The sequence below is a fragment of the Carassius auratus genome, chromosome 1 (genome assembly GCF_003368295.1).
Source record: "Carassius auratus strain Wakin chromosome 1, ASM336829v1, whole genome shotgun sequence".
Taxonomy (NCBI): domain Eukaryota; kingdom Metazoa; phylum Chordata; class Actinopteri; order Cypriniformes; family Cyprinidae; genus Carassius; species Carassius auratus.
The window spans coordinates 1,694,053-1,721,988 of record NC_039243.1 but is presented as its reverse complement, the minus strand read 5'-3'; the positions used below and the strand labels follow the sequence as shown (position 1 = coordinate 1,721,988).

Here is a 27,936-nt window from a genome sequence, read left to right as displayed (position 1 = left end):
AGATCGTTAATACACACTGAAAACTAACATTGCCATGCCATTTGCAACATGAAATCTGGTAAAAACTTTAGAAACTCTTACTATAAATTCCAACAGTTCCAATTTATATACATATACAGGAAATACCTTTATTGAAACTCAGTGAAAGTTTGATCATGGCACATTTGGTAACACAAACAGTACAAACGGCTTGTGGAAAAACGCACATTGTCTACATGACACTTTCATGTAAGCAGAATACCGTTGTTGAGAGATCACTAAACTCGTATGTTTTCATATCAAGGGGGAAGTCGTGGCCTAGTGGTTAGAGAGTTTGACTCCTAACCTCAAGTCTCGGGCCGGCAATACCATGCCTGAGGTGACCTTGAGCATCATAAATGACTGCACACTACTCCGTGTTTGTGTGTGTGTGTGTGTGCACTTTGGATGGGTTAAATGCAGAGCATGAATTCTGAGTATGGGTCACCATACTTGGCTTCATGCTTGACATCACTTTCACCTTTTCACTCTCATATCATCATCAGCGCTTGTTCCGCCATCAGTGAGGGCGCACAGGGTTGCCAGATTGCACAAATGACATAAAACACCGGGCAGAAAGTGTATCCTTAAAGGAGAAAAGCTCTGTTTTGGGACTTACGTGAGTGACACCGCTGAGTGTGGTGGCTTACTTTTTCAAGTGGCCCTGTTTATCGAGATTCAGCTGCAGAAATGTACTACTCTACTGCCCTGTCACTGGTCACTTCATCCAGAACTGCCCCGTCAGACCCCCACGCTCGGCGGTGAGTACCCTTCATATAGAACTAGACATCTCAGCTCCCTCTTTGTTACCAGTACAACTACTCACCCCTGAATGTTCTGTTTCTGTCTCCACCCTCGTAGATTCTGGCTCTTCTGGCAATCTCATATCCCAAGACCTACTAATTCGCCTCCACCCATCCTGTAAATGCCATGCTCATGAGCTCCAAGTTGAGACCATTTAGGGAAAACCACTAGGGCTTGGGCGGGTGAAATATAGGGCTCCGCCATTGAAACAGAGTGAGATGTCCTCATGAGGAAACCATCATTTTTCTGGTACTGGAGGGACCCACAGTTGATATTATCCTGGGATCCTCCTGGCTCACTCTCTATTTTCCGGAAGTCAAATGGGAACTATGTGATGTATCTCGCTGGAGGGAATTTTGCCTACAGAACTGTGTCTGCTTGGTCCCAAAACCAATCGCAAGCCCTGTGCTGGCTCAAGTCACTTCTATTGTCGTCAAGAGCCCCGAGCCTCAGGAGATTCCCACCATCCCATCTGACTACGTGGCATTCCAGGATGTCTCCAGCAAGCAGGCTGCAACTCGCTTCCCTCCTTATCAGTCATGGGACCGTGTTATTGCCCAGCTCCCTGAAGCAAAACTCCCAAAGGGTAGAGTATACCCGCTGTCCATCCTGGAGCACAATGCTGTGGAGAATTACATCCAGGAGACTCTCAGCCGAGGATTTATTAAACGTTCCACTTCACCTGCTGCCTCAAGCTTCTTCTTCATGGGCATGCACTAAATTCCCAGACTGTGAAGCTTCCTTTCCATTCCTGCTCCTCGTCCCAGCCGCTCTCGAGTAACTCCGTGGAGCACACATCTTCTCCAAGTTGGACCTGTGGAGTGCATTTAACCTCATTCGCATCTGAAAGGCGATGAGTGCAAGACAGCATTCATCACTCCAGCTGGCCACTACGATTACTGGGTAATGCCGGTAAGGAGGCCTTCAGCTCAGCATTTGCGCTTACTACTCCAGAAAAGTGATCTCAGCAGTGAAGAACTACCACATCAGAAATCGAGAACTGCTTGCCATCAAGTTAGCACTGGAATAGTGGCATCACTGGCTGGAGGGAGCTAGGCAATTGTTCATTATCATCACTGATCACAAGATTCCCTAATGGTAAAGATGCTAATAGACTCAACCCTCGCCAAGAGCACTGGGCACTATTCTTCAAGCTGTTAAATTTCCCCATCTACCGTCCTGGAGACCGCAACTGCAAGTCTGATGCCTTGTCTCGTCCATACTCACCGGACTCACCCACCGATCCTGAACCCGTACTCCATCCAGCCCTTATCGTCAGGCCTATCCTTTGGGAGCTCTCAAAGATTATCTGTGATGCCAGTCTCTCTGAGCTTGCTCTACTGGGAGGCACAGAAGGGAAAACTTGTGTTCCCACGTCACAACGACAGACCCTTCTCGGCTTAGGTCATTACCCTTTCGATCCTCCGAGCTCGATACTGGTGGCCCAGTTTACCCAGGATGTCATCAGGTATGTCTGTCCCTGCTCAGTCTGTGCCATGTCGAAAACTCCTCATCAGGTCCCCGTAGGCAAGCTTGTACTGCTGCCCATACCATCAAGGCCCTGGTCCTACATTGGGGTAGACTTTGTTACTGACCTGCACAACTCTGATGGTATCACCTGTCCTTGTATTTGTGGACCGCTTTTTAAAGGCCTGTAGACTTATACCCCTAAAGAGCCTGCCTATGGCTCAGCAGAATGCCTGAGACAGCAGAATGCCTGTTCAACTATGTCTTCAGGAATTACGGCCTCACGGAGGAGATCATCGACTTCTGGTTAATGGGAGGCACAGTATCCTCCAGATACCATCCTCAGACAAATGGTCAGACTGAGTGGAAGTCGCTTCCTCCCCTGGGCCAAGTATGCAAAAAAAAAAAAAAATAAACACCTCAGAATACCACCAGATCATGGAGGGAAGAGCCCTTGGAGGTTCCAGCTTTGGACTACAGGTTCTGAGTGAGTGAAAGAGCACACCTGCAGCCACTCACCATCCTCCCATCTCTCTGCACTCCACTAGGTCCCACGCTGTCCGGTCAACCATTTACCTCACTGAACATTACCTGACCACTTACCTGTCTAATCTTTCCTTTAGTTGTTCCAATGATCCCTTGATCTTGCTCTCCTTCGTTTCCGCTCATCTCCAATCCACCTGCAAAAGAACATAGCTTTAATCATCTAGGCTAAGAACCCAAGGACTGTTATTCACTCACCTGCTCTCTGCTTCCACGATCTGCTCTGCTGCTCTGTCCAATAAACTAACCTGCTTAATTACTTACCTCTTGTCTCTGGCTTGTGTTGTGACAATAGGAGGACATTAAAGGGTTAGTTCACCCGAGAATGAAAATTCAACCATTTTCTACTCACAATTGCTGACTTGAATGTGAGTTGCTTGTGCTGCTCCTTATAGCTCGTGATGCAAATCCCACAGACCAAAGTACTCACCATACCATTAGCTCATTCTGTTACCACTCGAAGGTGATTGGGCTCTCGGGCGAGATCCTATTCGTCAGTCTGTTCTGTCATAATGTTGAAAGTGAAAGACTGAAAGGGGACAAGGGTTACATACGTAATCTAGACGTTTATGTAAGCTAAATATCCAGATTTCAAGCATAATAATACATTTTTTTCTAACATAGATTTTTATGTCCAGAACCCAGCTACTGTACTCCATAATGGCTGGAGATTTCTTGATAAAACAAAGTACAATCTGTGCTTGTGTAAAAGTTTGTTTCCTTTGGTCATCGCATTTTAAAGGCATGAAATCATGGTGAATCTGGCCAAACATAATTTATAAATAGTTTGATTGCATTTTATCTAACAAGCAGGGATGTAGTGGAGGCTAAACGCACGTAAACTCCGTTTACGCACCTCCCAAAATCCGGAAATAGCGTTTACCCACCTCCAAAGTGAGTTTATCCACCTCTAAATTGAGTTTATCCACCTCTAAATAGCCTACAGTTCCTATGACATTTTAAATTAAGCTTATGTCGTTTTAGTTTCATATTGTTCATTATTAGTTTCATAGGTTGTTTGTTGTTAAAGACGAGGTCTTTCATATTGCGCTGCAACTTGTCAGTGTTGACCAATTGCTTGCGGTGTTGCCAGTAGTAGTGGGAAGTTCGGATCATTTTACTGACTCGGATCTTTGAGTCTCGTTCAGCAAAATGAACTAATCTTTTCTCTTCCCGTCTCTATGGGATTGACAGGAAGAATAAAAGACTCGGACCTCACCTGTCGATTCAGAACCCATATGTTGTGTAATGCGCATGTGCGGTCAACACAAAATGAACAACTCACTCTCTGAGACAACTCGGTAACGTTAGTCCTGAGTCATTTTAAAGATTCGTTCAAAATGAACGACACGCAACAGACTGCATCAAGATTCAAAAATGGATATCCTGCAATTAATAATGATGATAATAATAATAATAATAATAATAATAATAATAATAATAATAACGTTCGTTATTTTGAATAGAAATCATCACTCATACAGCAGCCATTCATCTCATCTCCAGTTTATTTGTGTTAGTATACATACAATATCCATGATCTGCCGGGGCTATAGTCCAATGGTGCGCACATTTGAATAGATAATAATTTTATGACATGTTTGTAAAATATTTCGTCATACAGAATAACATTTCTATTCATTTTACACTGATTTATGAGATCTGAAGAGCTAAAACAGCTTACAGAGCTTGCGATTACTTTCCTCTTATTCAGTGCACATCAGTGCAATATCATTAGTTTGTAAAGCTGTCAATCATCTCACATGAACCACGTGACCAAAAGGATGTCCTTCTGCAATGAAGGTGTCTGTGTCATTGCAGTCTGTGTCATTGATAAAATATATGAAAGACAAAAATAAAACAAATATTTAATTCCAGCTTGTTAAACGTGAATATGTTCTAGTGTCTTCTCTCCTCTGTGACAGTCAACTGAATATCTTTGAGTTGTGGACAAAACGAGACCATTCCTGGGCATTTGGGGAAACACTGATCCACATTTTTCTGACATATTATAGACCAAACAACTAACCGATTAATTGAGAAAATATTCAACAGTCATCCGCTTGTGCTTCAGCTTCGCACTAATCACACGTCAGGCCACTTCCCAGCATGCCTCTTAAAGGCCATGCACAGCCCATTGTAACTTGAACTCACCATTCCCCCATCCCTGGGATGACCACCTGATGATTAGCCCAGCCCAGCAAAAAAAAAAACAAAACAAAAAAAAAACAAGAAAACAAAACAACAACAACAACAGACAGATCAAGCTTACTAACTAAAAAGTTAGCTTGAATCAGATCAATTAGCATCGAATGTGCAAAACATTTGCTGAAGTAGGCATTTTAAAACATTTTATAACAAGGTCATGCACATCAAAAGCCATGTGTTGCAGCAGGATAAACTATAGATTCTATCCTCAATGAGTTTGAAAACAAGAAAGGTTTTTATATGATTAAAGGAAAAAGCTACAGACAAGAAAGGAGGAGATTGAGTATTTATTTATTTATTTTGTTAACCAACCGACTGCAGGGAGAAAGATTTTCAACAAGAAAACAATTGAATATTGAAATTGCTAGATTTGAAAGAGAAAGATAAGCACAAAGAACATTATGTTGGGTTTTCAGTGGTTTGTGTTTGATCACAGTGATAGGCATGAAAAAACAGAGAACTCTGTGTGTATGTGCTGCTGCCAAGGTATAAAGTTTTTTATGTGGACTCACCAAGCAGGGGTGGTAGCCAGTTGATGTTGGCTTCGCAGTGAGAATCCAGGAAAGTAAGGACTTCTCCTCTAGCCACCGATGCTCCCAGCAGCCGTGTGCGGATCAGACCCTCTCGCCTTTTGGTACGCACAATACGGACCTTAGGAAATCTGGACATATACTCCTCCAGATGTGCCTTCAGGTGATCTGAAAAACAGGCAGAGAAAAAAGGAAAAATTACTAGATAGAATGCATGTGGGGAAATTACATAAGTCTAGGTTAGTGTTTTGTTAACAGAAAAAGGAGGGAGATTGATTGTGTGTTGCGGTGCAGTGGTGCAGTAATTTAATCTCAGAATTGTTTCTCCATTCTCGCTGCCCCATTCAAGGACATTACTGTTTAACACCCCATAAGATTCCACCGCTGTTAACACTTAAATGAATTGTTGAATGTCTTCGTTTCTTGAATATAAATCAGCACAATCAGACTCAAGTTCTTCAATTATTAAAACAAAATTGCCATGCTGGTTTGACTCAAACACTTTCTGTAATGTAAATGCAAAAACAGTGAAAAACCTAGTGAATTGATTATGCACCAAAAAATTCAAAAAGTAATTCAAACTTTTTCAAGTTATTTACTGACATTAGCAGACATTAGCATGCTTTTTAACTAATGTGCACGTATCATGTAACCGAACAGAACACAATTTTTTTTTTTCTCGAAAACATAAAATAACATTTAATTTATTCTTTTGCTCCAGTCAAATGTAAAGCATGATGAGAACTAGAATTCCACTGCCTTGCTTTGGTCAGTGCAATAAAAATAATTAATGTAGTAACACAAATGGATTAAAGGGGTCATATCATGCGATTTGATATTTTCCTTTCTCTTTGGAGTGTTGCAAGCTCTTTGCTTGAAGAAAATCTGTAAAATTGCAAAGACTAAAGTCTCAAATCCAAAGAGGTATTCTTTATCAAAGTTAAGACTCTGCCACTACCCAGTAAATAGCTAATTCAAACACGCCCCCATATGTCTATGTCAGTATGTGAAAATATTTGCATAAGGCCACCCAAATGTTCATGCAAAGAAAGAAGGCATGGTTTCAGTAACCACAGTTAGTGTTGAAGCCGCCATGTCAGGAAGATGCTGTGTATCTAGGCGAAAGCAAAAGCACTTTATTTGGCCTTCCGAAGGTAGATGCATTTAGGTATCTTTACAGAACAGAACAGCAACGCATTTTATGGATGACCATTTCCTGAACATAGGAGAGAAGGTAATTCTGTTTTTGCTACGACAATCTGGCGCTTCTGAATCAGCTACTGTAAGCATGTTTTGTTATTAGTTTAAGTATTTGCTATTGACTGTCCAAATGCAGAGTTTTGAGTGTGTGCGTGTTTGCGCATGTGTGTGAGAGAAAGAGAAAGAGTCAGGGTCACACAGTGGAGTCAGCTGTCTTAACTGTCCGTGGCTTATGTAGGTGCAAACACATACAAGCTTCATCATTGTGTCACGCGACTCTGTTCACCTTTCGGGATTTAACTGATGGTAAAACTAAGGACATTATTAACTGTCTTTACATTTATTTTGAAAGATAAAGACCATGATTATAGAAAGGGGAGTTGCATTTACAGTGCTTGTGGTGATTGGTCAGTCACTATGCACTTGGTCAGTTGGCCAGTTAGAGCAGACTGCTCTTGTCGGAAGGAGGGACTTTGTATAATATAACGTGTTTGAGAGACAGGGTATAGAGGACCTACAATAATGTACAGTATTTGAAAAAAAAAAAATGTTTTTTTTTTTTTTTACATTAAAGCATGTAAACATTATTTTACACCCAATACACACAATAATGATCATTGAAAAAGCATCATATGACCCCTTTAAGTAAATTTCCATTTTACAAACTTAAGTGAATTAAACAGTGAAATTAAGACAAAATGCTCAAGAACCATTGTATTAGCTAAATTTATATATTGTTTATGTCCAACATTGCTGCTTTTGGAATAACACTTTCAATGCAATGTTTTTCAGTCAATATGAATGCACAAACATCTTTAATTATGCTAACTTGAGGCAACAAACAAAAAGCGAAACAGATGGAAAAAGTAGATTTTCTCTATGTTAGTCTGGAAGTGGCTAATGCATTTGACCCCTTTCAGTGATAGTACAAAGAAACAGCAAAGGCACATATTTCAAAAGGTAAAAATACTGAGTGAAGTCTTATCTTTCCACACATTACTGTTTGTTCATTTTCAGAAGCAGCAGGAGTTTGCTGAAGCTTGTCGACCGTTTGCACATTATTCAAATACAAAGCATTAATACCTACACAAACTCAATCACCGCTTCCCAGCTGCTGTGCCTGTGTGTGTGTGTGTGTCCATGTGACTGTGTGATTAGATGCTTTGGAGGTACCAAATACATGGGCTTTGGATTAGCACCAAAAACATAAATCCATTAGGTGCAGCAGCCATGTGTTTGAACAGGAAGGACCGGTGAAATTCTTCATTACATATGAAAGCTTTGAAGCAGTCATCATTAAAGTTACAAACATGAAAAGGGTCACACTTTGACTGTAAGGTATGTGTGCTGTGTTTGACTTCAAGAAGGAAACGTTCATAAATTTAAAAACCTCTAAAGTTTTCTCTTTAAAGATGCTTATAATGGTTATTCCTGCATGAATTCTGAAATAGATGTATTCAAATCAAAACACTGCATTTGTCCCTTTTGATTTTAAGGAAGCGTTCATTTAACAACAAATCCAGTTTGACATGATATTTACATGCATGATGGTTACATACCTCCAGTAAACTCCAGAGAAGACCAGTTGTGTCAGAAATGCCGCCCCGACATATTTATTTTTAATATGGCAACAAAAAGAATGGCAACTTAATGATGGTAGCACTTCAGACCCTCAGAGGGTTTCTGGTTTGTGTACAGAGAGCTCACTGCAGGCCCCCAATGCAATTATAAACAACCCAAACAGAGCAGGACATCTGTGATGAAAAATAAAAGAGTATATTAGCCGATGGGGAGACAGTATGTGGGGCGTTCATCTGGTGGACGTCAAACAGCAATGTATGTGTGTGCACTTGTTTCTCTTGCTCAGTTCTTTCAGGCCAGAGGCCAAACTCACTTCAGGGAACCTCCAGCTGCATCCTCACTGTATACTAATCTCAGACAAAGTCACCTGCCAGCGCAGAAGTTGCATTCCGCCCTTTATTTTTGTTTCTCTCTCTTTCTCGCTCTCTCTGTTCTTCTCAACTCCCAGGGTGTCTGGCCTTCAAACAAATGGCCCCAATAAATGTGACAGCCTCAATATGAGTTGCCACTGCACTCTGATCCCACTGAGCTGAGGTGGGGAGGAGACTCGCAAAACTTTTCCAGGCTGCTATTAATGTAAATAGCTCACAGAAGTGAAAGTGTTGGGTGGTTTTTCCTCTCTCTCTTTTCCTTCCATGTCCTACGAGCACTTGATTAAACAAGGTCATAAATCATTGGTGCTGATGCGTGGCAGGTGGAGCGGCGGGGAAGGAAGTGACAAATAAACAGTTATGAGGAAAAGGCAAAGTTTCGTATCCCACTGGCATATGGCTCACAAGCCATGATGAAGGGCAGGCGCATTCTTTGCTTTGATGGTTAGCAGACAGACCTCTCTGGGCCACTACCTTCCCAACCTGGGTGGAAAATTTCATTTTTCTCTTTCCCTGGTGGTCTGTCATTAAGACAGATGGTTGAGAAACACTTTCTCCATTCGAGGTTTTGATAGCTTCCCGCACCGTACCCTTTATATATTACATTCAAACCAATGAGATGTGAGACTCTCTGAACAGTGCTTCATTAGAGCTTGTTTCTTTTATACAAGAGCTACAAAAGGGGATAAACTTGCCAACGTCTCTGCAATTCAAATGTAATGAGTAAGAGATTCACACCAATGAGTCACTTGCTTTAATTGTTGCTGCGTTACTGGATGAACTCACTTAGAACCATATTGTTTTACTGGTGTGGTTTGTATTAGACTGAGAAAATAATATCCCCTATTATTAGCTGAGAGGCATAAAAGATAATAACTGCAGTTCTGACCATATGGTGCCCTAATATCTAATAGGGTCAGGACACACAACTGAGCCACACATATATATAAACAAAGAACAATGTGAAATGTTGCTTTTCAAAGACACCACAAGAGTTCAAAACCCTATGTTAATTAGGAACATAAACTTAAGCCTGTACAACAGCTGGATGTAAAATACATTGTGTGTGTCTGTGGATGTTTATGTGCAATTACAGACATTGCTGAAATGCCCCTTAGAAACTAATAAAAAAATGAATGGAATGAACTATGTTTGTTCTACAATGAAGCAGATTTATTTTCCTTCAGAACAGTCTTTGTCGAAAAGTCCAGGTTTTCCACACTTTTCATGATTAAAAGAAATGAAAACACTTTTTTTGTGTCAGTCATTTGTAATTACTGCATAATAAAATAAAAAATGTAAAAAATTAAAATAAAAAATACATTCAAGTCGATATGCTAATTAATCATTCAGACTGATTTGCAAATCTGTTCAACCAAAACATGCATTAAATGTAGGAGGATGCACTAAAATTATAAGCAATAAAGACATTTATAATGTTACAACACATTTCTAATTCAAATAAGAGCTGTTCTTTTTAACTTTCTATTAATTTAAGAATACTGAAAAAATGGTATTATGGTTCCCACAAAAATATTTTCTAAAACATTTTTAGCTTTGATAATAACAGAAAATTCTTCTTAAGCAGCAAATCAGCATATTAGAATGATTTCTGAACGATCATGCATTGAAGACTGAACTAATGGCTGCTGAAAATTCAGTTTTGCGATTGCAGGAACAACTTTTAAGATAGATTAATATAGAATACATTTTAAATTCTAAAAATATTTCACAATATTACTGTTTTTACTATTTTTGGAAAAGTATTTTTTTTTATCAATGTTTTAATTCATCCTTGCTGCATATAATGTAGATAATGTGTCAGAAATGATTAATAACACAGTGGAACGCCAATTTGTGGACAACTCAGAAAACAATGAGAAAAAGTAAGACATTACCCTGAGGACAAAAAAATCTCTTCACTTTTCAAAATCATTCCAACCCCATATTTTTCAATGACAGTATTTATGCATCTTCATTGACACAATATACATTACATTTCCAAGTCCTGAAAAACCAGCAAATCAATAAAAGAATGTAAAAGTTGCTGTTAAATAACAAGTGCCCTGTTTTTGACAAGATATATCACTGGCTTATTTATCCTGGCACGTTGCATCACTCACCAAGTAGTTCTTCCTCGCTAGCTGTGATTTAGCTAGTGCAGACTTGCCGTAATGGACTCATTACAGTGAATGAATTAGCTGCTTTGTCTCTGCACAAGTGTCGCTGGGCTCCAATGGTGCTGCTGACATTGTAGTCAGGACTCGTTTGTGGCCCCCAGAGAACAGGCGCAGAGAATAAAACATCCGCTAAGCACAGGCACCTTGAGCGCTCTGTCGCCTTTATTTATAATACACTGTGTGCTTTTTAAGGCTGCCGTTGGCCAGTGTGTGAATAAAAGAAAAGCACCCGCCCCTCTTATTGCCCTGCTTGTTGGCTCCAATTTACTCAAACGCAGTTTTCCTCAGGGGGGAGATACGCACTCCCTTGAACCATTCATAAATCCGTCTCTGCAGCGAGATCAATGTTCAGAATCAATCCCAATTTATTACATTGCCGCTGTAAAGACGAGCAGAAAATGAGGCCTGTGCAGGAAACCCAATGGGATCCTGAACACAGAACAAGGGAAATGTCTAACAATGCTTGTAAATGTAGCAAATTATTTTATTGTAGCAATAAGCTTGTCTTAAAAGTAGGGAGACGCATATTTAGTTTAGAGTGTGGTCATCAAAGCAACAAAAAAGACTGCGAACCTTTCATAATAATAATAAATAAATAAAAACTCCAAGACAACATTTAACTGTAGTTCATCTCTGCAACACTTGATATAAACCTCTTTAGATTGCCTTCAAGATGCTGCTAAGCTAATTAAAATGTGAGTCTAACCTCAATTAAAATCGAAATTGGAATTGATCACAAAGTAAATAAGATTCACAACGTAATTCGTTCCAGGATTGTTTGTGAGCTGCTTGATGACCATCAAAATGGTTCTTAGTTTTACTTTTAGAAACACAATAACACACAGTTTAGTCTTTTCACAAACAATTCTTAAAATCTAGTCAATATTTTGTTTTATCCATGAATGTGTCAATTTTTTACATTCAATTTCATTTGACGAGAATAATGGTTTAGTTTGATGAGACCAAATTAAACACAAAAACATTTAACAATAATGTGTGGAAATCTCCTTGTTGTGGGATCTGTGCTACTGTGTTTATTTCCTTCAGTTTCACTTCATGAAGCTTGGACAGAGCAATCCCTGACATTATTGACTATGACTGGATGATCTGAAACCATCATATACTTCAAATAACATTGTTAGTGCATTATTAATATATTTTAGTCTTTCTAAGTTTCATCTGCAGTGTATTTTAAATAGTTTGATTAATGTCATGAATTGCATTTTTATCTCATCTTCATTACTGCTGAAATAAATCATGAGACTCTACGTTAACAAGCATTTCTGTCAGTTATTTTATTGATAAGATTAAAGGGGCAGTTAACCCACATATTAAAAAAAAAACAAATCACAGTCACGGTTATCCAAATCTGAATCACTTTCTTTCTTCAGTGGAACACAAAAAGAGATGTACTTTCCTTTTTTTATTTTTAGGTTAACTATCGTTTTAACACTGGTGACACATTTGTTAATAATAAACATACATTTTCAATTTTCTATGAAACTTTCATCGCAAGAAAATCTAGAGGATATAAAGGACAAGGTATTTGAGGGTATAATTATAATCAAACCTCTACTCTGTAGCAAGAATATTATCTGTTGCTAAAAGAAAGATATTTCATGCAACATTAAACATCTCAATTGCATAAGGAGGGAAATAAAATATATAATTTTTCTGTTTTCCTCTGCCAGTTGAACACAAGTCAGTGACTCCGGGATAAAGAAAACCTCAGAGGTGAAAGGCTTATGTTGGGTTTTAAGGTTAGAGAGAGACATTCACAACAGCCTGCTGTCTAGAGGATTCAACACATGATTAGAGGAATCTGGGTAGATATAGGCAGCATATTCTGTTTACGTGTAGGTACATGTCTCCTGTTTCAGAAGTAGTAGGGCGCTTTCAATGATTTTCAAAGTCAAACACTTCTCCAAACTTGAACACTGAGATATATTAGCCCATTCAAAGGTAAAAAAACCCGAAACAATAAGTGAACTGACTATAGATTCTCTGCAGAAGCAGAGGAAATGTTTTGGCGATTGCAGTACTGACGTGCAAGAACAGAAATTGATATTCCTCTGAGAAAGTTTGCTGCGTACGGTGTATGATAATTCAGCCTGTATGTGTTTCATATGCTATTCAGAACAGCTGCTATTGCCTAAAAACAGCAGTATTACCACTATAAAGAGAGGTGTGACTACTCCAATGTGATGACCGGAGCCTTCTACATACACTCATTGCCTCAGCCGTCCAATCAAAGGGCAGGTGGGTAATTGGCCAGGCTATTGAGGGTAGACAGCAGTGGTGATCAGAGAGGTGAAGCCCATCTATTAGCCTCCTTCTAGCCCTCTAGAGCCCACATCACAGCGTGTGTTTGTTTGTCGCTGAGGGGATAATGCGGCCTCGCTCTGGACACAGCAGGAAAGTTTGCGCCTGTAATGGTCCCTCATTAATGGAGAAGCTACCTCCACGCAAGGCAGGTTTTGTTTGAAAGATTCACCAGTCGCTCAATGCAGCTCTATTAAGAGACAAGGTCATTCATCTCGATGTGGAGCGGAAAGCACGTCAAGCAACAATGAAGAACTACACACACTGATTACAAACCAAACAACCCGCTCCCCATTCTCTGCGGTGGATACACAGGGAGTGAGACACAAGTAAACTAGAATTAATGTCACCCTGCCCATCAGAATTGTGCATGTTTGAAAGAAAAACAGACAATGACATGCATTCTTCATTTTAATTTTGATGACATCAAGGACAAGCAGTAGCTTTTCTTTCGTCAACAGAAACTTGAGTTATTAGATGGAACATAAATACATACACACACACACACACACACACACACACACATACACATACATACATATATATATATATATATACATATATATATATATATATATATATATATATATATATATATATATATATATATATATATATATATATATATATATATATATATATATATATATATATATATATATATATATATTCTAGGGGTGCCCTGATCCGATATTCAGTATCTATATCGCTCCGATACTGACATTTTCTCTTGTATCAGGTATCTGTCAGATGAGGCTAATCCAAATTCGATATTCTGCATATACAATTCAATTATTGTTAAGCCCCACGAAAGCCACACACACACATACACAAACAAACAAAAAAATAAAACTTATGATGCACAATAAAGTTTCCTCACATTATATTTCAAGTGTTCTGAAGCCGAATATAATGTGAGGTACAGATGAATATTTACCTAAGTCAAGTTCAGGTAAAATCTTCCCTCTGCTGTGGCTGTCCGTCATCCTTCATTCAGCATTCAAACTGCATGCCGTGTTTGGTTACAACAACTCTCTCCATGATTATTAAATGTTCCTAATATTATGCTTGATCTGTAAATAAAGATAAATGGTTTTGCATAAAAGGACTTTATCTAGCTGGAGTTTCGTGCTGTTTCTAAGTCTTCTAAATCTTAATTTCTACTGGGTATTGCAACAAGATGCATTATTAAGAATACTTATTGTTTTCTTAATACAATGTATTGCAAATGTATTGCAATTATCACAAACAGATATTCAATAAATTACGCCCTTTTATGTTCAACAGAAAAAAAATAAATAAGTCAAAAGGTTTGGAATGACATTAGTTTAAAAAAATGCCATGTTTGGTTACGATAACTCTCTCCATGATTATTAAATGTTCCTAATATTATACTTGATTTGTAAATAAAGATAAATGGTTTCGCATAAAAGGACTTTATCTTGCTGGAGTTTCGTGCTGTTTCTAAATCTTCTAAATCTTAATTTCTACTGGGTATCGCAACAATCTTGCATTATTAATAAATGCTTATTGCTTTCTTAATACAATGTTTTGCAAATGTATTGCAATTATCACAAACAGATAATCAATAAATTATGCCCTTTTATATTCAACAGAAAAAAATAAAGTCAAAAGGTTTGGAATGACATTGGTTTAAAAAATAATTATTATTTTAATTCTTCGGATGAACTATTCCTTAAAAAAAAAGTATTAATGTTATTGCATTAGATAACTAAATATCAAGCCGAGCGCAATTTATTTTGAGGAGCGCACAAGTAGAGAGAGCACTAAAGTTTTTTTAGAAGTTTAAGTTAGTTCTGAGATAACAGTCACTATGATATTTTAATGACATTACGTTTGACTTAAGTGGCAAAATATTTTTTTTGGGGGGGAGGGGGAGGCAGTGTTTGTAAAGCACCAACAAAATTGTGAAGCAAAAGTAATTGCCACAAAAGCAATAAATTGCACCAAATGTAACAGACTAACCTGAACATTCTTCACCTCTGAACAGACTTCCAAAGATGGACCATCTGTGGCATACAAGGAGATGTTTGTTTACCAAAAATCCATCCATCCATCTATCCATCTCTCTGTCTGTCTGCCTGTCCTTTACTTTGTTTATTTATTTTAGTGCCTATCCTTCTATATGTATGTAATAGTGGTCTACATGTCAAAAAAAGAAAAAAAAAAAAAATTGGTATACAATAAATCGGTTTGAAAGTAAAGAAGAACAGCTACCACTAGAATATTGATGTGAAACACTGATGAGCCAGACATCTCACTTGGATTGGAGAAGTGAAAATGCATCTCACTAGCAATCGGAGGAGACGTTTAAAGCCCAGTTTGATCGGCTGGAGGATAATGACCTTGTGTATCTCACCCTTTACTAGCCTTTTGATTTGCACATCCTGTTAAAACATTGGATTCCTTCTACTATATAAAGAGCTCTTAATGTAAGCAGAGCTCAATGGCATTTGTTAGATGGCAGTGAGTACTGTATAATGAACACTTAGATGGGCAGTTATTAACCCTAGAAAAACATTCAATCAATGAACAGCCACATCAGTGCCTTTATTCAAGTCTTATATTGTACACTTATGCAAATTAAGGTTAATAAATACACAGTGTAACCTGTAACAGATGAATTTACTGCAAAAAAATATGAGAAAAAACAAAACATCGAAAAATTAGATTAGATACACAACCTTTGATCTGAAATGCAAGAAATATGAGAAGCAACTGATGCTCTCTTTTATAAGTTAAATTATCTTGCTATCCATACAATGAACAATTAAATGGCGAGTTTCATTTAATTGTTTTTACACTTAGCAATTTTCCCTGCAATCTGGTGATCTACTTTTGTATCTCAACCTACCAATTTAGAGCTACTGAACTAGATAACCTTATGCTTACTATTGGGTGTTAAATTTCTACACACACACACACACACACACATGCACACACACACATGCACACACACACAAAATTTATAAGAAAGAAGTAAAAAAAAGACGAAAAAAAAAAAACAGGTACACTTACACCCATAATGGCAGCTTTCAGGCACTTACACACTCCAGGTTCCCACCATTGCTCTTCAATACACCACATTGTGTTTGATGGATGCTTCTGCGCTAAAATCAATATTGAAAGCTTTTTTTCTTCCATTATAATTAGACGACAGCCAAAATTGAACACTAGTGATGTCAAAGATGGGGTGAGTACAATGAAAACAGGCACATAAACAAGCCATGCCATTTTAACGGTAATTCATTTGAAATTCTAAGTAATTTCATGTATTTGAAGCCTCAAAACATCAAGCAGACAGCTTGATTGGAACCCCATTATCTGTCCATTAAAACAATCTGCTTTAGAATCAATTCTTCATTTGCTGAGATTCTGTTTGTTTGAAAAGTTGACGTCTCAGGCAAACAGCAATTTGCACAGTTTAGGCATTGTTGTGGCGGTGAAACAAAGTAATGTGCACTGACAGAGCAATAGAACTGGATTACATGGCTTGTAGTGCAAATCACAGATTAGCTCAAAACCATTTTACTAGGACAGTCGTTTTGATGGGATTTTTAGGTTATACAGGGCAGACGTTCTCAAATGATTTCGCTTTATAACCCCAGAACAAAAGCCGTATCAATACAGAATCAAAGTAGTTTTCAGAAGTAAACAAAAATGTCCTTAAACTCTATTATTATTACATACTGTACATAGTAAGCATTTTATTTTATTTTATTTCATTCATTGATTCATTTCAAACAAACAAATAAAGTAAAACTTTGGAGCCCTAAATTGGCTCCATAGAGTATGAGTTTGCATAGTCTACTTGTTTTGGAAAAGGTTTGTCTTGTCTATATGTTTTGGAACAATCTGTTAGTTCCCTGTAATTTTGCCCACCTGAAACTTGGAATGCTGAACGACAACGTCACATTTGGCCAGCACCATCTCAAAACAACTGCAAACTTCTATAGAACTATTGATCTGCGTTTGTCAGCTCAGCACTACTTATTTATTCCACCAGCAAAGGCTAAAGACAGCATCTCAAACTTCAGGCCTGGCACATTTCACGGTTGCAGCTAGTGTTCCTTCACTACACGTACAGTAACTACAACAGTCTGCACAGAATGTTCTCTGCGAACTCTCAGCTGAGAAATCCAGAATACAGTGAACCGAGAGCAGCTACCACTCCAAGAGACAATAACCAGCACTGGATGCAGCATTTCACATCCAATAAAGTCCCTTGTCTTAAATACAGCACAAGACAGACACAAAACAAACAGAAAATAAAGCAGCAATATGAATTCCACTGACAGAGCACCTTGAAATCCCATTGTTCCACTCTGCTGATAAACAAGCGCGGGATGAGCGCAAACATTAATTTTGGGCTTTCGAGTCCTAGACACTGAGGATTACATAAAAGACTCAAATAGACCCTGAGAAACAACACTGTTGATATAAAAAAGCAAAAAACAACAACATTGGAAAACAATATAAAGTCCAAAGTCTGAGCAACAGGGTTTCCTTATCAACAACGACCAGGTTATATTTTTATAAGGCTATTAAAAATAATTCCAATAATGGACTGTCTCTCTAAATAATGACTTAGCAAGTTGCTAATAGCCAAGCCAAAAGATGGAGAATGAATAGAAGTCATCTGGAAAGCAGAAAGCTGCAATCAGCACCTCAAAGAAAGCAGAACAAACCTTTGTTCTTCAGGCGAGAAGAATGCTCAGAGCATGAGACGCTAAGCAGAAAGTCAAGCGATTTGGAGGAGGAGGCCGGGTCAGCAGAGAGCTGCCACAGCTGAGGTTATTGCCAGAGTGCCTGACCTTTTAAAACTAGCCAAATATTCCCATGGAGAGGGGTGCTGTTTTCCAGCAGTCGACCGTTTCCCCCCGTCTGAACACAGAGAGGATCAAGGGGGTGTGATGGACATGCTAGGCTCAATCTATGGTTGAAAAACTTTCACAAACCATCTCCTTCACTCTGATGAGGAGTTGAAAGCCCGAACGTTTGTCAAATCATTAACAGCTGCATTCATCTTTCACTAATTAAAGCATTATCATAAATGTATAAACGGTGCCTTGGCGACTATGCATAATGCAACAAAATCCGGACGGCAACAACAGACCTGAGAAAACAAAAATAACTCCAATTTATGCTACAAAGCAAGACCTGCCTTTTAAACAAATCCCCCCCACCACCCGAAAAAAATAAATAAATAAATTAAACACATCATTAAATAGTAAATGAATGTACTAATGATTGAAAACATTAGCATTCATCAGTTGACTGTTGAAAGCATTAAAATGGCATGATTTAGAAATGATGATATGTAATACGAATACCGTACTTTATTTTAATCCGCAAAATTGCAATACTTGTTTAAAGCAATTTAAAAACAAACATTAAACATTAAAACTATATATAACAGCAACTCCTACTCTGAAATGTATCTTAGCAACAAGTTTGGCAGGAAAATATTTACCATTTGAATCTCAAAGCATGCATTATGTCAAGCAAAATGATTACTGACACAATTACAAACTCAACTTCCAAGTAAGCATGCAACCTTTATTTTTTTTTTATTCTGGAATTAAGAATTCAAAGGCCTCTGTGCAAAAAGTCTTGTAAAACCCCCCACACCCCACACAATCAAGGTCTTGAATTATATAGCACTCTTTGTTGGAAACACCTCTAGATTATACAGGCTTTACATTGACAGGATACAGTCATGATCACAACCTGAAGGACAATATCAACACCCGTGCACATCCTTCATCATACAGGATTTACACTGATCAACACCTGTAGATATTCTCCATCATACAGGATTTACACCACATGATTGCAACAATGCTTTCCTGGACCGGCAGCAAGAAGACATTTCCCCGCGTATGCACATCACTGACATATGCATGCACATACTGCCTCACCTCTACCAATCCTGTTCTATGAATCATATTCTTCCAAATTTCACACACAAACAGACATACCTCTCTTTGTCTGTCTCTCTCCTACTTTCCTCCTATTTTTCTACTCTTCTCCTCTCTTCTTCTAGTGAAATATTTCCTTTTTTATTTTTATTTTTTATATTTCCTTCATTTTTATTGAAATTAAATGTTTTCCTGATCAGATATGTGATGGGGGGAAAATAGAAGAATGAGTTTAGCAAAACAGTAGATTTGAACTCCAATCGATCGCATCTAAACATAGAGACATTTGCTTGCCACTGCATCTTTAGTAATATTGTCTATACCAACCAAACACTGGTGGGCAAGCTAGAGTAAAAAGCTTCTGACAGAAAAGTGCGCTGTATGCACTTAGTGTAAACAGACACTCTGGCCCCCCTGGGCCTGTGCCCATAATGCCTATTTGATAATCCAGCCCTTAGACTGTGCGTCTGTAATATATTGTTTTATAATGATATATATATATATATATATATATATATATATATATATATATATATATATATATATATATATCATATGGTTTTATAATGATATATATATATATATATATATATATATATATATATATATATATATATATATATATATATATATATATATATCATTATAAAACCATATGATATATATATATATATATATCATTATAAAACCAAATGATATATATATATATATATATATATATATATATATATATATATATATATATATATATATATATATCATTTGGTTTTATAATGATATATATATATATATCATATGGTTTTATAATGAAATTACCCTCTAAAGATAACTACTGATATATATATATATATATATATATATATATATATATATATATATATATATATATATATATATATATATATATATATATATATATAGCATAGAGAAACTTTAGAGAGTGTCAGAGGGTTGTTCTGAGATGAGGTTTAAGCCTTTTAGCTTTCTGAAGACTTTTGCAAAGGTCAAAGCAACTGAACCTATAAATATTCATATTCAGGTACTTTATAGGCAGGTCATCCAGGTCAATTAGATGTAGGAATATTTCAGGGTCATGAAACTTAGAGCATGTCAGAAAGCTGCTCTAAGATGAACATATTCATATTCTAGCCTTAAAGCTTAGCTACTCAAAGTCACAATTTTTTTTTTTTTTTGTCAGTGCTAAATTGCTTTTTGTTTTCAAATGTATCTTTAAAACACAGTATGCAAGAACAAATATGCAAAAAAGTTATTTTTTTATAACCAATGGCTTCATAAACACACTTTTAAGGGGGAAAAAAGAAAATACATTATCAATATTGATGTTTTGGTATCAGAGGGCTTAAGAGTAAATGATGATTAATGAATGAAGCGGCAGCTGAATATGTTTCTTTGGAGATAAGAGAAGAGATAAGTGAGAGCATGAGTGGGAGGAGAGACAGAGCAATGAGAAAGAAAAGCAGAGAGAACTTACAGTAGTAATACATATTTTTAATTTGCCAGATGGTTTCTGTAGTGCCCTCACATAGCCCAGCATTCATTTCTTTCATACAAAGCAATCCTTTGCGACTGCAAATTGTAATTATTGTATTATTAGAGGTTGGGGAGGCAAAACATTCACTCTGACCCCTGCCGTGCATTCAAACCCCATTTAAATGGGATGGCGACCAGCCAGATTAATTAGACAGGAAAAAACACAACCTATTTCACACCACATTGGAATGTAGTTTTATTTTACACCTACAGTATCAACTTGCAATTCATTTCCACTCTTCTTAAACAAAACTCAGTGAAAAGCAAAACAACTAAACAAAACAAAAAACAGTTATTATCACCATATTCAACCCAAAGCCCTTTTTCCCCAATGGAACAACATGGAATTTATACTTCACAATACTTAATTATCAGTAAGTTACTTATATTATTTATTTACTTAATTATCATTATCATCAATTATCTGCCAATTATTCTTTCTCCATTTTTAATGCTAAAATTACAGCATAATTTAACCCCAAGAAACACCCCTGAAAGTCCTAAAGATCATTCAGTCTACAGTACATGCCAGCGATGTCCATATAAAATTAACAGCAGCTGAAAAAGTTAATTTGTCTTAATCACTGCCAACAGCCGTGAAGACCCTGTTCTCTGCCAAGTCTCATAAACATCTGTTCAAACTGAATGAATATCTGAAAAAAAAGAAAAGAATTCCAAACACATGCTTGTCTAATTTTCTTTTTTTAATTTATATATTTATTTTTGTAATTTGAGAGCAAACTCTGACCTGCACGACAAGCAGGCACGAATCCAAAGCAGGCGTGAAATATTACATGTGGTGCTGTCAAAAAACAACATTTGGCATTGCACACACAAGAGACAGTTAGTTGCGAGGCGAGAGACTGCCAAATAAAGCCCTGGGGTATAAAACTCTGTCAGCATCTCAGAAAAGTGCTTGTGCCATAATCACATCACTGTTGCCACGTCTCCATGATAACAGAGAGACACTGCAGGGCTTGCGTCCTGCAAGTAATGAGGTCACATCTGCCTGTTACGCCCCAATCAAATCTCCTTTATGGGGGGGATTATGACATAATTAAAAAATAATCCTCAATGGCAAGAGACAGATAAGGATGGTGTGAAAAACATATTCTCTATGATGTGCGGTGGGACAGGATGACAAGCTATGTGATGACAAATAATTGAAAAAGAACAACTGCACACTCACTTAAGTATAAGCTATTTTAATCCAACATTTCGTCTAGTAGCCTTTGTGAAGGTATAGTTTCAAAAAAATGGTAAAGTAAGTAAAAGAGATAATTGTACACAGCAAGAGATTGGTAAGATCTAAATCATCCATTAATTAACTAATTGACAATTAGACTCTAACATGGAATGTATAACATCAACAAACTGAACAATACAAACAGACCATAAAAATAAATGAATTTATTTTTGTGAAATTTTGTGAAACTATACCTTGACAAAGGCAACTAGTCATAACGGAATAAAATAGCTTATACTTACTGATTATGCAGTTGTTATTTTTTTATTATATATATATATATATATATATATATATATATATATATATATATATATATATATATATATATATATATATATATATATATATATATTTTTTTTTTTCTTCAACTTGCACCTCTAAAGGTGTGCATTCGCTTTGCCTCACTTGCTATATTAAGGATATGTTACGACATATAACATCAAAGAGTATAATATATGGTACAGATGAAAATAAAGGTATAGCACATGTTACAAGACAGTATTACATAATCTACCTTGTTTAGACTGCAAAGTTTCACAGATGATGCTGGATGGTTAGAAGCTTACTTCATTTCTGAACATTTATTAACCAAATTGCAAAATGCCACAGCCAGCATCTGGCTTACTAGAGAAGTGTGAAGTGTGTCATAGTATACCTCTGTAAATAAATACAATTAAAATTCACATCTGGCACACTTTAATGCCCTTTGAATGGAACATATAGGCTCCCTTCGAACTGGAATCATGGTGGAATATCCTGTGATGTCCACTTTACAGTGCACTTGCGGTCAAACAGTCTGAAGTGATAAGAAAAACATACAAAATTTGCATAGAAGTGGTACGCACGGAATGGAATTGACAACCACTGTCCTAGCTACTAATAACAAAAATACACACACACACACGCACATGCACACACGCACGCACACACACACACACACTGCAGACAGTGTTTTCCTGTGCAGACTGTCTACCAGTATTATGTTCCCTGTCTTGTCCGGACTTTTATGTTGAAGTTTTATAGTCTTGTTTTCAGTTTTGATTTTCCTCACTGTTCCTGAAATTACACAATTATCTGGAGAGGGAAAAATAAGCATAGTTTAACCTTGAAACCTCAGCTTGGGCAGCTATTATGGCTGTGTTCCTTAATGTTCCATTCAGGCCTGCTGTGTGGTTTCGCGAGTGGGTGAGTTGCTGATCACAGTCTATTGGCCAGACCGGACAGGCCTTTTGCTGTGTGAAGGGGCCCACGGCGGTGCAGAAAAAAACAACCACGGCTACGATTACACGCAGAGGAGCGCTAGACAATACAAAGTCTGCTGTGATGGCTGCTGGACACAGTTTCCTGCCGCTGTCAGCAAATATCCACCTGCCACACTCAATTACAGCCACAATGTGTTAGTATAGCCAGTACACACAACTTCCTCTGCACACTGTACAGGACAACATCTTCAGAAGATAAAAACACACTGTAGGCTAGATCCTCATGTGGGACGCTCATCAATTCACATGAAGCTCCTTGCGCACCCACGCAATTATCCTTGACATCCGCCGGGGGAAAACAAACCTTTCAAGGTCTGTTTAAGTACAATCACTGCACCTAATTGAATATGTCAAGACTGACGGATGACAGTCAGCAGATGAACAGGAAAACATGGGGGAGTCACCCCAGACAATGTGACTCCCCAAGATTCCTTGTGTGTTTATGTGCCCGTGTGTAACGCATCATCCCAAGCGATCATTGGCTCGGAACTGGCTTCATGATCATGGTGTTTATTTGTGTGGCGACGGCTTTGCTGTGGGCAAAACATTTTACATTATTTATATCTAGCATCAGATAGAGGGTTTGTTTAGCCGGGTAAATATTTGTTGAGAATACTCATAAATGAATAGTCAAATATATCCGTAGGGCTTGTCCACACATAAAGCCTCTGAAGTCAGTCCGGTGAAATGTATAAAACCAAATCAATGGATTTTGCAACAGCCTTTTGGAAATCTAGAATCTTGTTTTCTTTGTAAAGAAACCATGAAACCATCGTAATCAAATTATGATGACTTTAAATCTGCGTGACCACACCAAGCATTGGCTGCATTTACACTGCAGATCTGGACGCCCAAATCGGATTATTTGACTACATCAGATTCTTTTACACAACCCGCTTACACCTTCTTTGAAAAGTGAGCCGTATCTGATATCTGCATTTAAACTACACGGTCTTAACTTGATGTGGCTCAATGCATTAAATGTTGATATTAAAAGCCCAAACTCTGAACGCACTTTTAATACAGTATACTTTGTATAGAAAAGCAGATGAGTCCAGAATAGGAATCCAAAGAGTTCACAGAAATATTTTAATGCGATGGGCTAGTTTCATCCTTGAATCACAACCATTAATTAGTAATGATTCTTCACAAAAGTAATTATATACACAGATTCGCTATACACATCCACGGGTACTAATGGTCTAGCGGTAGAACTTTTGCTAAATTAGTGGGTCTGAGTTCTAAACCACCCTCCTATAGTTTTTTTCCTCATTAAAACCATATATCAAGAGCAGGGACAAATATGTGTGCATTTTTTTTTTCACCCAAACGAATAGACAGCCTGAACAACAGTTAGCAATAGATTAAAGTGCTCGTCTGTGCACGAGCCACCATCACTGATAACAGTGGCAACGAGCACTCAGCATGACTTTAAAAGCACATTTCAGTGCCGTATCACCTTTAATTGAACACAAATAAAACAAAATTAATACTATGCTGGTCAACTAGAGAGGTTTCATTTGAACTAGATATATCTGTACTGCAAGAAGTTTCAAAAACAAATCCACATTTATTTCCATATTTGAATAAGGTCTGAAACCATTCTGAAAATAATCAGAATCTATGTGCGTTTTTCCTGCTTACACATTTGTAGGCCATATTCGATCTGTGCCACATATGAGAAAAAAAAATGGAACTGGGTCACTTGAACCATGCAGTGTTTATGTGGCCATTGTCAACATAAAAACCCTGAAGGACCCTGTGTTCAGGCAGGAAAACTCGCAGCTCATCATTGCTAAGCTCAGAAAACATTACTGTGAATATGCCAGGCAAAACAGTTTTCTTCGTGGGCCTCCGAATTGCAATGACATTTTCTATCCAGAACATGCTGGAAATGAACACTTCCTTTTTTGCCTCCTGTAGTGAACACACCAGTATTCGTCTGTGATTACAGAGAGGAAGGACATCCTAGCTTTGGGATTTGGACCGGGATGGTTTCAGAAGATTGTTTTGTGGATTGTTCGGAAGCAACTATAATTTCCCACGATGTAATGAATAGCTTTGCTTAAAGGACAAAAATTGTATGGGTTCCCCATCACTGACAAATGGCCCAGCTGTAAAAGGAAATAATCTGTAAAATATATTTGAAGTCTATGCTGCCTTGCTTGAAACTGAAAAGTATAAAAGTGTTCATCCAGCCAGCAGTCCAAGTCCAAGACAGGGCACATGGGTCCTTGTTTGTGGGCAAACACAATTATATAAATACAAAAACATGAACGAAGATCTTACACTATGATGTTCATTTATTCCCATTGTAAAGAGTATATGTTGAAACTTACAATTTACAGGAATGTATAATCTCTCATATAAACACCCTATCAAGCAGATGTTTCAGGAAGTCGAATGATGTTACATTTACCACATGAAAGTAATTTAATGTCCAGAATCACGATTTGGTAAATTGAGAGAACAAATTAGTAAATCATGCGCACAATTTATAAAAAAATGTTCTAGCATGTCATGTGCGGGGCTCCACACAGTTCATTCCAATCATAGAGTGAATAATAATTCCATTATTCCATAATTTGAGTGTCATTTACATTTGTCATAACAGCAGGAGGTCAAAAACACAATGGCCTTTGACTGTGATTAATGAAATATAAAGAAATCGATAAAGAACAATTGTAGATCCAGTAGACCTTAAGTCACACAACAAAATTCAGAGAAACAATGTTTATAATATAAAACTGTATTATAATATTATAGACCATATTTATAATATAATACTACTGCAGATAACTAGTCTAGTACAGTAGCTTAGCACAGTTTAGTAATAGGCAGAATAACAGTAATAGAAGAACATAAAGAAGTGAAGTGACATTCAGCCAAGTATGGTGACCCATACTCAGAATTTGTGCTCTGCATTTAACCCATCCGAAATGCACACACACAGAGCAGTGAACACACACACACACACACACACACTGTGAGCACACACCCGGAGCAGTGGGCAGCCATTTATGCTGCGGCGCCCGGGGAGCAGTTGGGGGTTCGATGCCTTGTTCAAGGGCACCTAAATCGTGGTATTGAAGGTGGAGAGAGAGCTGTTCGTGCACTATCCCCACCCACAATTCCGTCCGGCCCGAGACTAGAACTCACAACCCTTAGATTGGGAGTCCAACCCGCTAACCATTAGGCCACGACTTCCCCATGAGATATCAATAATGACATTACTATGTACAATAATAATTTTTTCATCACATAAGACGTTTATGTTTTTACATGATACCCTGGCATCTGTGATTTTAATCCCGTGCGAATTGGCCATGTCTGTAATTTGTAAAGTAAGAATTCCCCCGCAAATGACCTACCATTTTTCACTGAACAGTGAGGTCCTGTGATAATATTAGTCCTATGCGAATCGGCATCTCTGTGATTTGGCCAGTATTTGGCAGGTCATATGTAATTTTTCAAGGTTTTTTGTTTCCTGTGCACCTTTTTCCATCTTTTACGAAGAAAGGAGCTGCGTTGAAGTGTTTGATAGTATTCTGGTTGCTATCATATCGCTACACCATACAATTTGCAGAAAGAGAAAGCTGAAAAGGTTTTGAGGTTAATGTATTACAAATAAATCAAATATAAAGCTTGAGATATTATTTTAACCTGGAGAAATGTAAATGGCACAAGACTATATTAGTTTCTTTTTTTTTTTTTTATCCATCTAACCGGACCAAAGAATGGGACTCTAAAAGCCTTGACATCCGGGTATACAGGAGATAAGTCAGTAAATTCGAGTAAAATCACAGGCTTCACTTATGCCGTGCGAATCCACCACACAAAATTCAGATGTGGGGGATGGGGGGTAATTTCAAAATCATACAAGGTCCCAAAATAATACTTATCCCGTGCGAATAGGGCTTAAGACATATTTTCTTCACAATGTGGTATATACATGAAATTGCCTGCTTTAAAAAGTCAGATTTTAATAAGTGTGATCCGAGGTGAAATATCTCCAGTGAATATGACTGAGGAAGGTGACAGGTAGGTGGACATTTCAACTCTTTGAGAGCGACCAATATAAGGGTGAAAACATACATTGTGGGTTATCCAGGAAGAAAACACTTTGATTCCTTCAAAGCATTGTTAGGTCTTTCTCATGTCAATAAAAAAAGTTTTTTCAAAAGGTCTGCTGTTTATATTGCTGTGCACCATCTCTAACTATGTGTTTTCAAACAGCTGTTTGTCCAACATTTTTTTTATTTTTATTTTTTTAGCAAAGGCACCAAATAAAACCAGTTCCTTGAAACTGTCCCGATGGAACACAATCTGATGCAGACAGAAAACTCCTCCTCACTCTCTGGCACAAACTCTCAGGTGCTTCAGCTCTGACAATAAGCTTTTCATTACTTCTGGCAGTGCACAATGGATGAAACGTTAGTTCAAGATAGAGCATGTCAAAACAATGGAGTTGCACGTAAATGCCATTTAGTGAGCCTAATTAAGATGAATAGCATGAGCATTAGGCCTTCATCAGGGTGTTCACGAACACAAGAATGATGATGAAAGCTTAATGGCATTATTTCCCATAAATGGAATGGCTGATATCATCTATTTCAAATTGTACTTGTCCTTGTAGACAAAGACCTACTCAAAGATCTATGTACTTTATTAATATGCATTTAAAGTATGACGAGGCTGAGTGGGTGGT

At 37.6% G+C, this 27,936-nt stretch overlaps 1 protein-coding gene across 1 annotated transcript in view; it reads right to left on the bottom strand.

Moving 5' to 3' along the window:
- The window catches only part of LOC113112166 (polypeptide N-acetylgalactosaminyltransferase-like 6), a 161,445-nt gene that overhangs the window by 31,088 nt on the left and 102,421 nt on the right, over positions 1-27,936 (bottom strand). The window contains exon 6 of the mRNA XM_026277634.1: positions 5,553-5,738. Coding sequence (XP_026133419.1) covers positions 5,553-5,738 — 186 coding nt within the window. The remainder of the gene's footprint in view (positions 1-5,552; positions 5,739-27,936) is intronic.